The 14,970-nt window shown below is 36.1% G+C and overlaps 1 protein-coding gene across 5 annotated transcripts in view; it reads left to right on the top strand.

Moving 5' to 3' along the window:
- LOC107744899 (DENN domain-containing protein 5B-like) overlaps positions 1-14,744 on the top strand; it is a 41,349-nt gene extending 26,605 nt beyond the window's left edge. For 2 of the 5 annotated variants that reach the window (XM_016558718.1, XM_016558715.1), the window contains 17 exons: positions 2,225-2,375; positions 2,649-2,739; positions 5,005-5,112; positions 5,535-5,666; positions 6,999-7,151; positions 7,243-7,321; positions 7,995-8,076; positions 8,297-8,425; positions 8,641-8,762; positions 9,124-9,269; positions 10,231-10,272; positions 10,842-10,960; positions 11,040-11,227; positions 11,659-11,741; positions 11,828-11,954; positions 12,786-12,960; positions 13,057-14,744. In XM_016558718.1, coding sequence (XP_016414204.1) covers positions 2,225-2,375; positions 2,649-2,739; positions 5,005-5,112; positions 5,535-5,666; positions 6,999-7,151; positions 7,243-7,321; positions 7,995-8,076; positions 8,297-8,425; positions 8,641-8,762; positions 9,124-9,269; positions 10,231-10,272; positions 10,842-10,960; positions 11,040-11,227; positions 11,659-11,741; positions 11,828-11,954; positions 12,786-12,960; positions 13,057-13,240 — 2,111 coding nt within the window. In that variant the 3' untranslated portion in view covers positions 13,241-14,744. The remainder of the gene's footprint in view (positions 1-2,224; positions 2,376-2,648; positions 2,740-5,004; positions 5,113-5,534; positions 5,667-6,998; positions 7,152-7,242; positions 7,322-7,994; positions 8,077-8,296; positions 8,426-8,640; positions 8,763-9,123; positions 9,270-10,230; positions 10,273-10,841; positions 10,961-11,039; positions 11,228-11,658; positions 11,742-11,827; positions 11,955-12,785; positions 12,961-13,056) is intronic. The other 3 variants (XM_016558719.1, XM_016558717.1, XM_016558720.1) reach the window with 3 other exon arrangements.
- Positions 14,745-14,970: the final 226 nt, after the last annotated feature.

Genomic DNA, 14,970 nt, shown 5'->3' with positions numbered 1-14,970 from the left:
GTTTGTTTTTCTCTGTTGAATATCTTATTTCACTTGAATACACACTTCTGTTCTAAAGTTTGAGGTCAGTAAGATTTTTTTTTGTTTGTTCGTTTTTGAAAGAAATTTCACCACAGCTGTATTTATTTGATCAAGAATTCAGTAAAAATAGTAATATTGTGGAATATTATTACAAATTAAAATAGAAAAGTTATTTTAAAATGTAATTTATTCCTGTGATGCCGTTACTCCTGTTTTCAGTGTCACATGATCCTTCAGAAATCATTCTAATATGCTGATTTGGTGCACAAGAAATATTAATTATTATTTTCAATGTAGAAAACTGGGGGGAAAAACAGCATTTATTTGAAATGGAAATCTTTTGTAACATTATAAATGTCTATACTGTCACTTTTGATCAATTTAATGCATCTTCGTTAAAATAAAAGGATTAATTTCCTTCAAAAAAAAAACTTTTGAATGGTGGTGTATGTCACATTACATGGGTTAAAAGGAGTGCGGTACCATTTTATGTTGATTAAATTGAGGTCTTTGAAATGTTTTTTTACTGTTGGGTGGTTTATGTTGTTTTTAGTGTTTTTTGTCTCTATAAACGGATTCGGAAATCTTTGAGTTTTGCTGCATTGAAAAAGTCTTCTCATTTAATGCCTTACTGAGTTTTGTGCAATCACGTCCTCAGCAGAGCACCTTTCATCATTCTTTTTCTGAACCGATGGTTATTCCCCAGTCATTGCTCTGTCACTACAAATTGTGTGTTTAAATTTTAATGAAGCCTGTAGGAAAAAAAAATGCTGCTGATTATGTGCCCAGATGATTATAGAGAGTGACAGTTCAAGAGGGCGGCTGAGGGGCCGAGGAGACGGGGGGGAAGAGAAACAGCAGAAGTGGTTGAAAAATGAGGAGAGGAGCACAGAATGAAAGAACTGAAGAGTGTCCTCAAATGAGTCATATGAATGGATCGCTTTTGAAAGGCTGCCAAATGCTGAAAAGAAAAGAACGGGTGCCTGGCGCTGTATTGTGCTATCTTGGGAAGCCTGTGTGTGTATGTGTGCTGAATATTGTTGAGTGTGCGTCTGCTCGCTAAGCCCTCAGTACCATTGTTAGGTCAATAACCTCTTGTCACACTGAAGGTCACTATTAAGAGATGGATGCTGCTGGCTTAAAAAATGTGCTTCTGAAATGGCACACTGCCCACAGATGCCTTATATGAGTTGCCCAACATTTTTGAAAACAAAATGCACTATGGAAGTGATAACATTTGATTGTTATATTTGTTGCACAGTTAAAATGCTAGGCAGTAAATGACTATGTTAGCATGAAAACAAAGTTTGAATTTATTCCAATTTCTGGAAAAGAATCAATGAAGCTTTCTCATTCTAATGCACTGTACAACTACTGTAGCCACTTCATTTTTCCTGTCAGGCTAATAAATAATAATAATAATAATATATTATTATTATTGTTATAGCATTGTTTTTTAATTAATAATATAATAAGATAAAATAATTATAATTATTGTTCTACAGTAATACAATTATTATTAATTATTTATTTTATATTATTTACATTATATTATTATTATTATTGTTATTTTTAAAGTCCCTGCTCATAGTTAATTTTTAAAGTTCATGTGTAAAATTATTATTTATAAAAACTGCAATATACAATAACACTTATACTTGCTTTATTATTTATAATTCTAATTGTTTATTTAGGTTATTTTTTTAAAGTCACTGCTCATTTGATTATTGAAGCTCAAGTGTAAAATTATTATTATATTAATTTATAAAAACTATTCAATAACCATAACAACAACAACAACAATAATAAATAATTTCTTATTCTTAATAAAATAGTACTTATTGTTTATTATGCTTATATTATAATGTAAGTATAACAATATCAAAATACTTATAATAATATTTATTAATTATTTATTATACTTGGTTTATTATTGTTATTTCTTATTTTTATACATCTTATTTTTTATTATTTGGAATTTTTGAATATTTATTTTATTTTCAAATACAAGTCACTCTGCTCAGATTTCATGATTGAAGCACATTATTTGTAAAATAATTGTGCATCTAATTAAGAGCAGATTTGCTCATACCTTACAGTTTATTTTCAACTACTTTTATTTTACTGTTGTGGAAGTCTAGCCTCGAGCAGTCACGACACAGTGCCTAACCCCTCTCACTCGAGCTGTGATTCTCCTTTCCAGCCCAGGCCATAGAGCAGCGGCTGAGAAAGATCGACCACACAGCCATCCATCCTCACCTGCTGGATATGAAGATTGGCCAAGGAAAATACCAGCAGGGATTCTTCCCCAAATTGCAGGCTGATGTGCTCGCCTCAGGGCCCACCAACAACAAGTGAGTCCTCTTTATGGCACATGACACAGTTATGAGAGATTGAGCAATCAGTGTGGGGCATGTAACACTTCAGTGTCAGTAGTAGTTTTAAAAGACAAGAGATGCTGAAATGCATCTGTTTTTAGTTGCACTTCAATATTCAATAATAAAACATTTATTTATTTTCATTTACTTTGTGACAAGAAATAAAACACTTAAGTAAACTCTTCAAAGCTTGTATGTGTGTGTGTGTGTGTGTGGGAAGATCTAATAATGGAAACCCTCTGTGATCAGGTGGTCCAATCGCATATGCTCGACTCAGCGCAGAGTGGACTGTCACAGACAGCAGAATGACCATCTTGTGCTGGACAATGACCTCAAAGAGGTGAGACTGCAGCATTTGTTCCTCTTCAGCTTCTCTCCTCCATTCTCTTTTCTTTTAATCTTGGCTGCGTTTACACTGCAAGTCTTAATGCACAGATCCGATCTTTTGACCATATCCGATTTTTTGGCACGTCTGTTTACATTCACTTTAGACACGACTGGTATCCGATATCTGTGTTTACATTAATTCCCACCCAAAAGGATTGTCTGCAGTGATCGCTTTACTATGCACATGGTAGACCCTCGGGTTTTAAATGGCTGTGTTTTAAAATTATTTATATAATTCACGTCGAATGGCCATTATTATTTGCCAGCATGGACAACGGCTGTCATGGATGTTTTGCAGCACAAAATCTGAATGAACGGATAAAGACCGGAAAATAACGGTAATTTGAATTTGTTAGACTATTTTATCTACAGCTCGTTAGAGGTAGAATTCTTTAGTGAAATAAAGATGATATTTATTGAAATGAATTCGAATTAATTAAGGAGAGAGAGAGAGAGAACGAACTAATTCACGCATGCACCTACGTGCGAGCGAGCGGTTGTGAAGCATTGCAAACAAGCTTGTCGGTAGCTTGTCGGTTTAATTACAAAAACTGCTAAGTTATCACCTCATTGCTGAGAAATATATGTAGCTTTTAGCTGTTGTATTTTCAAAATTCACGGTGCGGGGGTTGAAAACCAGCTCCTGAATGTGCAATTTCTTACCTATAAAAAGTTTCCATCTCAATAAAATGCGAGCGCATACAGCACGCCGGCATTAAAAATCTTTATGAGCAAACGTGTCGCCCTCGCATTGGGAGTTCTGTGGAGAATCGGATATGTGTGTTTAAGACGTAGGTCGGATGTCCAGATATCAGATGTGTATCCGATTAAAATCCACATTTGGAAGTGGTTCAGATCGGATGCAAAAAAATCGGATCTCGTGCGGGTTTTTGTGTTTACACGTGTGCAACAAATTCCGATCTGTGTCAGATGTGAGCGAAAGATCGGATTTTTTTTGTGCCAGTGTAAACGCAGCCCTTGTTCTGTGTGCAGACCTTGATTAGCACAGACTTTTGTATGCAATTCCTTCCATCGTTTTTACTTACTCCATCTCTTTTATACTGGTGCTTTCATAGGGCCTTATTTGTCAGATGGTAGATAAAGCTGATTGTTGGCAGATCACAAAGTAAATAAAAGGTAGTTTATCCAAAAATGATAATTCTGTTTCATTTACACACCCTCATGTTGTTTGAAACCCATGAGACTTACATTCTTCCATGGAACACAAAAGATGATGTTGCTCTTTTCCATGCAATTACAATAAATGGGAAAAGAGCTTCAAAAACTGAGCAAAAAATACCGTAAATGTAACAAATGCTGTAATTTGTGATGGTTTTGTTTGAGGAACAGGCTCAATGTTTATATTCTTAACTAAAATATAAAAAAAATGATTTAGAACTGAAAAAAATGTTTTCAGCAATTGAAATAAAGCTAAAATAAAATATAAATATTAGATGGAAAAAAATGAAGCTTTAAAAGGCTTAAACTGATTTATTCTTTATGTAGTTGGCAACATTTCTGATTTTTAAGTTGAATTACTAAAATTACTGAAGTTGAAATAAAAACAAATTAAAGATCAATTGAAATATTTGTTTTATAAATTAATAACAATGACCAAAGCAAATAAAAAAATTCTAAAACATAAACTGAAATTGAAAATTAAATCTGAAAATATAAAACTGAAAAGTAATTCAAAATATTAATAAATACAATAATGGTACATAAATAACAAAACTAAAATAACGTTTTGTAAATCAAATCAGTTGATTAATTTTCAAGATCTGACTCAAAAGAATGATTTATTCAAGAATATGACGTTTTACATCATTTTTCAGTGCACTCTTACAAATATGATAATGAACAGTAATTCTTCATAAATCACAGTTTCCTGATGTCTGAATCACATAAATGGCCTTTAGTGCTGTAAGTGATTTACTTGAAATTTGACTTGTAAATGGTTCCTGATGAATCATGCTTAATGCAAAGGCCTCTTGGGCTTTTTGTGAATCTGCCTGTTCTCATTTCTTCATTTGTCTCCGTTTTATTTTACTTCTGAGCTTGCATTTTCTTTTTCAAGTGTCTTCTCGCTTTCCTTTTCTTGTCTGACTGCCTCACATTCATGTGCATGCTGCTTTTTTCTTTCCTTTCCTTTTCTATTGTTTCTCCATCGTTTCTGTGTGTGTTTGTATGCTGTGTGGGCCGTACCACCTCACGGCAGGTGGAGGGGTGTTTGCTCCTGCAGAACTCTATGGCTTTCTGGGAGTGGGATAAGGCGCCACCCCCACCTATTAAACCGCCTAAAAAGTCCTTCTCAGCCTGCTGTCTGGTATGTGGAGGCCTGCCATAATATGACCGACTTAAAACATTCCTAACATACCCTTAACAAACTCCTCCCAGATGTCAGAATTCCTCGAAGCCCCTCCCCTCAGACACAAAGTGACCTTTGAACTCTGCCGTGCACACAATCCTGCCCCTGGATGTTCCCACACGCTCTTTTATAAAGGGGAGTTTCAGTAGTGAGTGCTTACCGACCCAGTCACTCAGCAATCATAAACCCCACAGGACCCCACAAAAAATAAAAAATAAAATAAATCCTCTGCTTTGTAATAAACCCCCTGTTGCAGCATAATATATCTTGCTTTTCTGTAAATAACATGTATTAATACACAGTAAAAACAAGCAAACTATTTAAACCTTTTGAAATGTGTTTGGTTTCTTAAATGTCTGTGTCCTGATCTCTTTGTATAGAAGTACGTGCAGGAGGCCCGTAACCTGGGGAAGAAACTGAGACAGCCCAAACTATCAGACCTGTCCCCTGCGGTCATCGCTCAGACCAACTGGAAGTTTGTGGAGGGTTTACTGAAAGAATGCAAAATGAAGGTCAGGATGAGTTTAATATGCACATATGAATGTATTTGTAAGTGTGTGTGTGTGTGTGTTTTAACAAGATTCCCACTGGCATGGAAAACCTGGAAATTAAGAATATTGCTTATCAACTGATATTGGAGTTTTTTTTTTTTATTGAAACTTATTGGCATTGATGATATTGGCTATCTAATTACATATGCTAATTTCATGTCTTTTCATATTCGGTTACATTTGCTGTGATCTCTTAAAGATCTCTTAAAATTATTCTTTAAAAACACTAAATTTAACAGTGTTTTTAAATCCTTCATAGGGCTACGAGCACAAAGTGGGATTTCGCTGTCAAAGAGCTCGAGGTGAGATGGGAGGGAAAATTCCACGAATTAAATCTATGAATATGTCTGTTTTGGCCGCACAGATGTATCGCAATGAGCCGTTGGCAATGAAAGGATTTGTAAGCATTTTCTCACGGCACATAAAAACCCATAAAGCTTATGATGTTATGGGAGTAATAGGCTATATGCACGATTATGACAAAAATCACAATTGTCGATTATTCCCTTGAAATTGTAATTGGGATTATTAATTACTATGATCACAATTTATATTGAATAATGTTTATACCATTGTTTGATGCAACTGCATGCCGTATTTTTATATGAAAATAAACAAGCTGAAAACATTCTTAACATTACATAATTGTGGCATCCATAATTGTAATCGCGATTAGAAATTTTATTAATTGTGTAGCCCTAATCCTTCATATTTAGCAAATCTTCAAATGAATATCTATTTTTGATACTGTAAGTTATAATATTGTGATGCCTAAATTTACTAGCATTAATATATATATATATATATATGTATATATTTTAAATGACAAAAAAACAATGACACAATCATTATAAAATCATAATATTGGACATTTATTGGTTATTTGCCAAGGCATGAAAAATACTCGGATTAGGCATTATTCTTTGTAGAGTAGAATTTAATGCAAGCCACTGTCATAATATCAGTCTGTCTGCTGAGAGTCTCACTGGAGACAGTTGTAAATTAATAAGTATAATTGCATGCGTTTATTAATTGAATGGAACAAATGGAAATCTGCCCCAGCAATTTCTGTGTAATGAATTTTAATATCCTTATCTAGTAATCATGAACCACTGGACAGGTCATGTAAAAGTCATAGAAATGCATTGGTCAAGAAGTGTGGGAACCCGGGTCTTAGTACAAGCATAATTACTAGTCTGACCCACTTGTCTGCTGCATTAAAGACTTTAGACTCAGTCAGTGTTGAAAAGGTTGGAATGTAGTTTTTAATGATGTCAATCAATGGATGTTCAGACCAAGCGTATGTTGGTGGAGAAAATGGGCAGAGAGGCTGTTGAACTGGGCCATGGAGAAGCAAACATCACTGGCCTGGAGGAGAACACACTCATAGCCAGTCTGTGTGACCTGCTGGAGAGAATATGGAGCCACGGTCTACAGGTCAAACAGGTGAGACACAAACAAATGGAAATGCATTTCACATTATAACACATACAGCCTAACGCTGGGAATCATTGTGTGCTGTCATCCTGGTTCATAGGGAAAGTCTGCGCTGTGGTCTCATTTATTGCACTACCAGGTGAGAGAAGAGAAAAACGAACAGCTGTCAGAGTCTCCAGGTAAAAAAAACAACCCTTCAGTTCATAAGACCCCGAAACGACTCTAATCAAGTCACTGTGCAAATTATAGAATGACTTACAGGGGTGTTAGTTTCTGTAGGGCTGCATTTAGTTGAGGTTCATCTCGCAAAACATGAATTGTCATTTGGCGCCTCTAGCACAGTTAGCTGAACTAAAACACTAAACCTTGTTTGTGATATATTTGTCATATGTAAAGTGATTAAAGTAGGATTTGATAAAGTAGTTGTCATGCTTGGAATGCTTGATACTGATTGCAAGTGGTATTGCTAACATGTAGCATTATTGAATCATATTGAAGTGTAAATATATTTGTACGCAAAAAACAATATGCATTTTTTTTAGACAAATCTTTTGTTTTTCCTTGCTTTGGGGAAGCGTTTAGCTAACTTTAAATTGCTTGGTGATTCTCATAGAAATAAGCAAATTTTTCCTGTTCACAACTGCTATAGTGATTTCAAAATGCAATTGAGTTTCAAATTGCATTTTGACATTGAGTTTGTGTATTTAGAAGGGATTGTGTTCATGTGTACAGTATGTTTAGACTATGTTTCAGGCCAAACACTTCTACATGCCAAGTATGATAACAGGCTAACAGCAAAAAAACTTCAAAAACGTCTCTGTTTAAGTGCTGAAACTGTTTCTCGCTCTGCAGTGTCTAATGGCCAGGAAAAGCGGAAGCCAGAGTCCAGTGTTGGTCTTCCTGCATTACGTGTATCACTCATACAGGATATGAGGTGCGTTTATTGCCTGAGGACAGTTAAATGTTGTATACAGTAGTGCGTACTTTGTTGGTTGTATAATAATTCAGTTGACGATGATGTTTTTAAAACAGAGACTGATTTACACCCACAAGGTTCTGTTGCTTGCGGCCTCTTCAACCCACATACAGAGAATTACACTATTGTTTTTGATTTTCTGTCTGTCTTCATCATCCTTTCTCTTTCGACTTCTCAGACACATCCAGAACATGGGAGAGATTAAAACAGATGTGGGTCGAGCACGTGCCTGGATCCGTCTGTCCCTGGAGAAAAAACTACTTTCCCAGCATCTCAAACAGCTGCTGTCTAACCAGGCCTTAACCAAGTACGTACAATACATAACACACATCCCTACTCCTATCTACACTCTCTCTCACACACACACACACACACACACACACCTGCAGGCATTTCAGACTCCCACATACACACCAAAAGACATGCTCATCACATGAATTTGTGAGTGACGCAAACAAGCACACGCACGCTGACCCGTTTCAAGTAAGTGCACCTGTTATTAAGTATGCAATGTTCCCACAGGAAGCTGTACAAGCGTTACGCCTTCTTGCGCTGCGAAGAGGAAAAAGAGCAGTTTCTCTTTCATCTCCTGAGCCTGAATGCCGTGGACTACTTCTGCTTTACCAGCGTCTTCACCACCATAAGTACGTCCCAAAGAAAGAGAGACACACACAGATGTACAGATATGCAATTCGGGACTGTATCTACATAGTCAGTTGATGTGGGTTAAAGTTTTACATTTGTTCCCTCAAATCTTGAATATCTGGTTACATATGTGATGCAAACGCTCATACAAAACAGCAGGGAACAGCATCTCATTGCATATCCGGTACTTGATATTGATTTGATGCTGTGGGCCAGATTGATTGATTGATTGACCAAGGCATGAAAAACTCAGATTTATGCTGCACAACAAGGATGATGAATAGCATAAATTCATTTTTCTGTCTTTTTGTATAATGCTGTTTAGTTACAGCCTAATTTATGTTTTTTTTCCCCCCTAAGTGATTCCATACAGGGCCGTTATCATTCCCATCAAGAAGCTTAGTAACGCAATGACGACGTCCAACCCTTGGCTGTGTGTGTCCGGCGAGCTGGGCGACTCTGGCATCCTGCAGATCACGAAGAACGTTCTGGAAATGACGTTTGACGTGAGTGCCATGACTTCACACTCCAGCTGTTCTGCTCTGAAACTGATACAGCAGTTTATTTTGAGTGTGGCACACAGCTTGTTTTCCTGTGGGACTGAAAAATCATCCATCCTGCCATCTGCAGAATTGAGTGTGCTTGCAGGTCTTTCGAACATCTGTTAGATCTAAACTATTTATGGAAATGACAGAAATATAGCTGAACGAAATATCTAAGGAAAAAATATATAAATCTCAAGATAACAATGTCACATTTCACATTATATTTTATAGTAATATTTTAATTATTTTTTTTAAATTTTAATTTAATTTTTCTCATTACCATAATTCATCCAAACATATTGTGCTTAATGGAATAAATACGATGTACTGTAATACTGTGACTTTTATTTCAATTGGCAATGCAAATTTAAAAAGGAAAAATTAAAGGCAGTACAAATACTACTGTAAAGTATAAATTGTTGACCATTTAAACCATTTTTATTTAAATTTTGCAGTAAGATAATAATTGAGGAATATAAATATAATCTCTACATTTTATTACATTATTAATATTATTATTAAAATTGTTAAATTACATATATTTTTACGTAATATCTAAATCATCATAAAATGCAAATTTTCTTTAAGCAAAATATAATTTGGTGAATAGAGTGGGAAAAAATGAGATTCACATAACTGTTGTGAAATTTTCTTTGCTGTAGTCTTTCAAAATATTTTGCATTCTCTCACTACTGAAATGATTCTCGTTGTCCAGATTATTTCTTCTTTTTTTTTTTTTTCAAACTGAAATGGTGATTCGTGCGTTAGTGATCAAAGCCTCTTTATTTATGCACTTCCATGAATCTATAACTTTGATGAAGGAGATATTATTCTTACATCCCTCCTCATAGAACCAATCACTGCCATTTTTCTTGCTGTCAATCACCCATCATGTTCTAACTCATTCTGTGTCCTCTCGCAGTCTGCCTTTAGGCCTCACACGCACATCTCCATCGCTTTCAAGGTTAGGTGCACATCCCTCCATTGTATACCTCCCTCTCTCCCCATTCATCCATCGCTCCATTTTTCTACTTCTGTACTTAGAGAGATCTCCTCTTTTTCTCCTTTGGGTTCCTGGGTTAGCTTTAAATCTTGTGATTTTTTTGCATCCCACATTTTGTACAACACCCAGTTATAATTGGACAAACATATATTTGAGGAAAAAAAACATCTAGATTAACATGAAAATCTAAAAATAACATAAAAATTAACATCTGTAGTAAAAGTAATTGTAGTAACTGTTATTATTATGTATTGTATACAGGATCCAAAATTATCTAATATATATATACATTTGTGGTGGCTCAGGTCATTAACTAGTATTTGGAGCTTATAGGGTGTTAATTTTGGACCCTATTTGTACACTTCAATTCTGGGATGTTTTTAGAGCCGTGGGATTACTATGTACACTTTTACTATCTTGTTGTCCTTCCGCTGCTCACACCCTCACACCTGTTGTTCAGTTATTCTCAGACAGCCTCTTAATGCCTCTGACATCGTTGCCTTTATCTGTTCTGTATGTGTGTCTTACAGTGTCAGAACCTCGGGAAGTTGACAACAGTGCAGCTGGGTCATGATAATTCTGGCTTGCTTGCCAAGTGGCTGGTGGATTGTGTCATGGTCCGCAATGAGATCACCGGCCACACATACAAGTACAGCCTACTTTATTCTCTTGCCGTTTATCCTGTTCTTTTTATGGTTTTCTTGTTATTTACTCGTCGTCCTTTCCAGGTTCCCGTGTGGCAGGTGGCTGGGGAAGGGTGTGGATGATGGCAGTCTTGAGCGAGTTCTGATAGGTGAGTTTGTAGTTCCGTGCAGTGATGACGACGGAGGCCGAGGTTCTAAGACTCCGCCCCTTCAGCGATCACCTTCCCAGATTCGACGAATCAGCATCACATCACTTACAGGACGTGGAAACAGTAAGTTTAGCTTAAATTTCAAAGGTGCTCAGTAATTTGATTTGTTGTGCTGGCGGTCATCTTGGACTTATACTGACACCTAGTGGTTAGAATGTGGCATTGCACAAACGTCGTTGTTTTTAGTTATCAGTGACATTGTAGAAATGCTCTATTGGTATTCAGGAACAGTTAAGTTATTTTTGTTAAACAAATTTATCTGATAATGTGGGTTATATTAGTAATGTGATCTCAAAATAGTCACCTCCATGAAGGGACCCTCTCCTTGTATTTAAATCAGCTTTTATTGGGCTGCTGGATATGATCGTCTTCATCTAATGTGAATGTATATTCTAAGCTGTTTTTATAATGATAATTAATGTTAAGTAACATTCATTTGTTTAGGTGTTAAATCTTTTTAATAAATGTGTTAAATGCAATCCTTCTCTCTTCAGAACCAACAACCGTACAGATACAGGAATCCACCGGTGAAGCAGTTAACAATATTATAAAGCATTTCCACAAACCAGAAAAAGAGGTATGACAATGCCCACTTATGAATATTGTCACTTTTTGTTATCCTTGTAACCTTTTTTTAATCTAAAGGTTTGTCTGCGCTTTCAGAGGGGCAGTCTTACGGTCCTGCTGTGTGGAGAAGGTGGTCTTGTTTGGGCACTGGAGCAGTTCTTCCATCATGGATTCCGCTCAGCTCGAATCTTCCAGAAAAATGTCTTTGTGTGGGATTTCTATGGTAAGCATAGCTTATTAAATGTTTCCCTGTTAGATTAAAAGAGAAAAACTCATATAGATCTATCAGAAACCATTCTAATATGCTGATTTATCATCAATGTTGGAAACAGTTGTGCTGCTTAATATTTTTTTGGAACCGGTGATATATTTTTCTTTGGATTCTTTGATGAGTAAAAAGTTAAAAAGAGCAGCATAGAAATCTTTCCTCACAATACAAGTCTTTACTATCACTTTTTATCAGTTTATGTTTATATATATATGTATATATTGGAGGGGCTTAAATAACGGTTTAATCATGTTTAATGTATAACTTTATAACTTCTCATTTAAAGCCTCATTATATAGGGCTCATTAAAGACTTTTGTGAATAAAATATTTTGAAATTTGAAGTAAACTATTTTTAATAATTAATTTACACTTATGTCCTCCAACAGTACTTCAAAATGACAATTAAACATTTAGTATTGTTTTTGTATGTGATACAAAACAATTATTTTTTATTATCATTGTTATGCTGCTTAAAATATATAATAATATGTTGCTTAACATGGAGCGGCATTTACTACACAGAGCCGTAGTTCACTGACAAGCTACACAAAATCGCGTTCAAAATCACAGGCGATTCATTGCCGATTTTGAACGCAATTTCGTGTAGCTTGTCAGTGATCTACGGCACTGTGTAGTAAATGCCACTCCATCTGAAAGCACGTGCTGGAGATTTACTACTAATCACAGGAGCGCCTTTACTGACGAGATGCGCATGAAAATCGCATTAGATTTTTTGCACAGCCCTACTTAAAACATAAGTTTATAATGTCTGTGTGTTGTACAGAGAAAGCAGTAGCATTTGTGGAGAATGCAGATCAGATTGGAGACCTGCAAGAAACACCAGAGCCTCTAGGCCTGAATTGTGAATCTTTCTGTCGATACGTCAACGCCATTAACAATATGCCACGCAACATTGGCAAGGATGGCAAGTTCCAGCTGCTAGTTTGCCTCGGGGCGAGGTGAGCACACACATGCTTCTTAAAAGCAAACTAATTTTGTTTTTTAATAGCAAAATGTACTCAAGAGTTGTCTGCACGTGTATCCCACTCTCACAGAGACCGATTATTGCCGCAGTGGCTCCCTCTATTGGCCGAATGCCCCGTCATCACACGCATGTATGAGGAGAATGCGTTACTGCGAGACAAACTCACCGTCAGCTCTCTCATCGCAGTTCTGGAAACGCTGCATGACTTCCCCATCACACTGGAGAGCTCTCTAACGAAAAGCATTGAGCTGTAACTCCACATGCTGAGGTCAAATTGAGACTGCTCCCCATGCTGCCACCCTCAGGGCCAAAGCGGCTCTACAAGTGACTCTGCCTTGTGTGTTCGCTGACCAGGGAATGACTGAGGACTTATCAAAGCATCTCTCAACATGACTTGACTCCTGCACCTCCACACAAATGAACTCAGAAGTGTGTTTTGTAGCAGTATTTGGAGTTGTGCTCTTTCTAACGGAAAGCGTTGACGGCTTTATTGAGAAGACGTACATTTTTTGCTTTCAAACCTGTGGTCATTTTCGTACACATCTGTCTGCGAGTCAAATCCGCTAGCATTTCTGCTTCAGATCATGTGTCGTCTTTAGAAAGCACTGTTTTTTGCAAAAGTATGTCATGATACAGAGGAGCCTTAGTACTGACAAGATTATATGTCCAACACATTCAATAACCATCATTTGACAGGCAAAATGATTATACTTGAGGAATTCAGACATCAAGTGTTTCTAATGACTTGAATTTTATCTGTAAATCAATGTCTGGGTGTTTAAACCAATGCTATCAGTGTTCTGATTGGCTGTCAGTTTGAAAGAAAGATTCTTGATTTTGAATAGTCCTAACTTGAGGGTGTCAATTTGAAACATTCTCCTGATTAAAAGCCTGTCAAATGAATTTTCAGAGAAATAGGACATTCCAACATGTGAATCGTTGTATGTTACAAGATGTGTTTATGTGTGATAGTAATGTGCGTGTGTGTGGCTGGTTTATCAGATTAACATTTGGGAAGATGTGTTTATTTTGCCAATGAGTATTAACTTCATTCTTAGATACTTCAGTATCACGTTTGATTTTTTTTTTTTTTACTTTTAAGAAACACTGGAAATCAACGTAAAGCAATAAGCTTCTTTCACGTTCTTTTTAGCCATTAAACTTATAGTCACAGTTAAAATCTCTCAAATCTGAATTCTTACAGTTACTTGTGGGGGTGCTTTAAATATCAAGTTTAAACCCTAGTATTTACCACTAATTGAAGGTCTAAACGCAGCAATTACTTTGTAAATCCATGTTTGATTACTGCAGTACTTGCACGTTGCTTAGAAATGAAGAATTATTGTCCTTAAATCACCCTTGATGTTTGTTCTTTTATGCATCAGTTTTAATACGGAAACCCTGCTGAGAGAAAAGTAGAATTTACAGATAAACACAGTTGTTACAGGATGAATAACAGCTTTGAATCACTTAATGCTACTTAAGTTTTGTTTTTGTAAGACTCTCAGCATTTAATCTAAGAGCTGTGTGTGGTAGCTCGTCAACCTGTGTATTTTATTCATTTCTTTTTTATAATGACTCGGATCATTCGTATGTATTTATTTTAGGATGATGCTTTTGTGACTGGTTGATTTTGTATTGATGCTATCTTGGGGTGATTTATGCAGTAAGCTGACACTGGATCATTTATTTATTTGAGTAAATCTGCTTTCAAGCTTTGTATAGTATGGAATGTCCGTCTTGTGTAAAAGTCGACATTGTTTTAGACCCCAAAAGTTGCTGAAATCCCAGAGAATCCTCTCGCTGGAGGGATGAGGAACCCACAGGAACTGTCCCTTTGTTTGCGGTGCTGATGCATGCAACATGTTTTAGATCTGGGAGAAGTACTGTTGCTGTAAATGAATTTGTTCCTCTTCTAGATCTTGCCTCATTCCATCTGTTTTTTTTCCTGTAATGAAAGCTTCCAAACATTGTGTTATAAAAA

Source organism: Sinocyclocheilus rhinocerous, unplaced genomic scaffold (genome assembly GCF_001515625.1).
Source record: "Sinocyclocheilus rhinocerous isolate Xijiao unplaced genomic scaffold, SAMN03320098_v1.1 scaffold258, whole genome shotgun sequence".
Classification (NCBI taxonomy): domain Eukaryota; kingdom Metazoa; phylum Chordata; class Actinopteri; order Cypriniformes; family Cyprinidae; genus Sinocyclocheilus; species Sinocyclocheilus rhinocerous.
The sequence above is the reverse complement of the archived record's forward strand: the minus strand, read 5'-3'. Positions and strand labels throughout refer to the sequence as shown.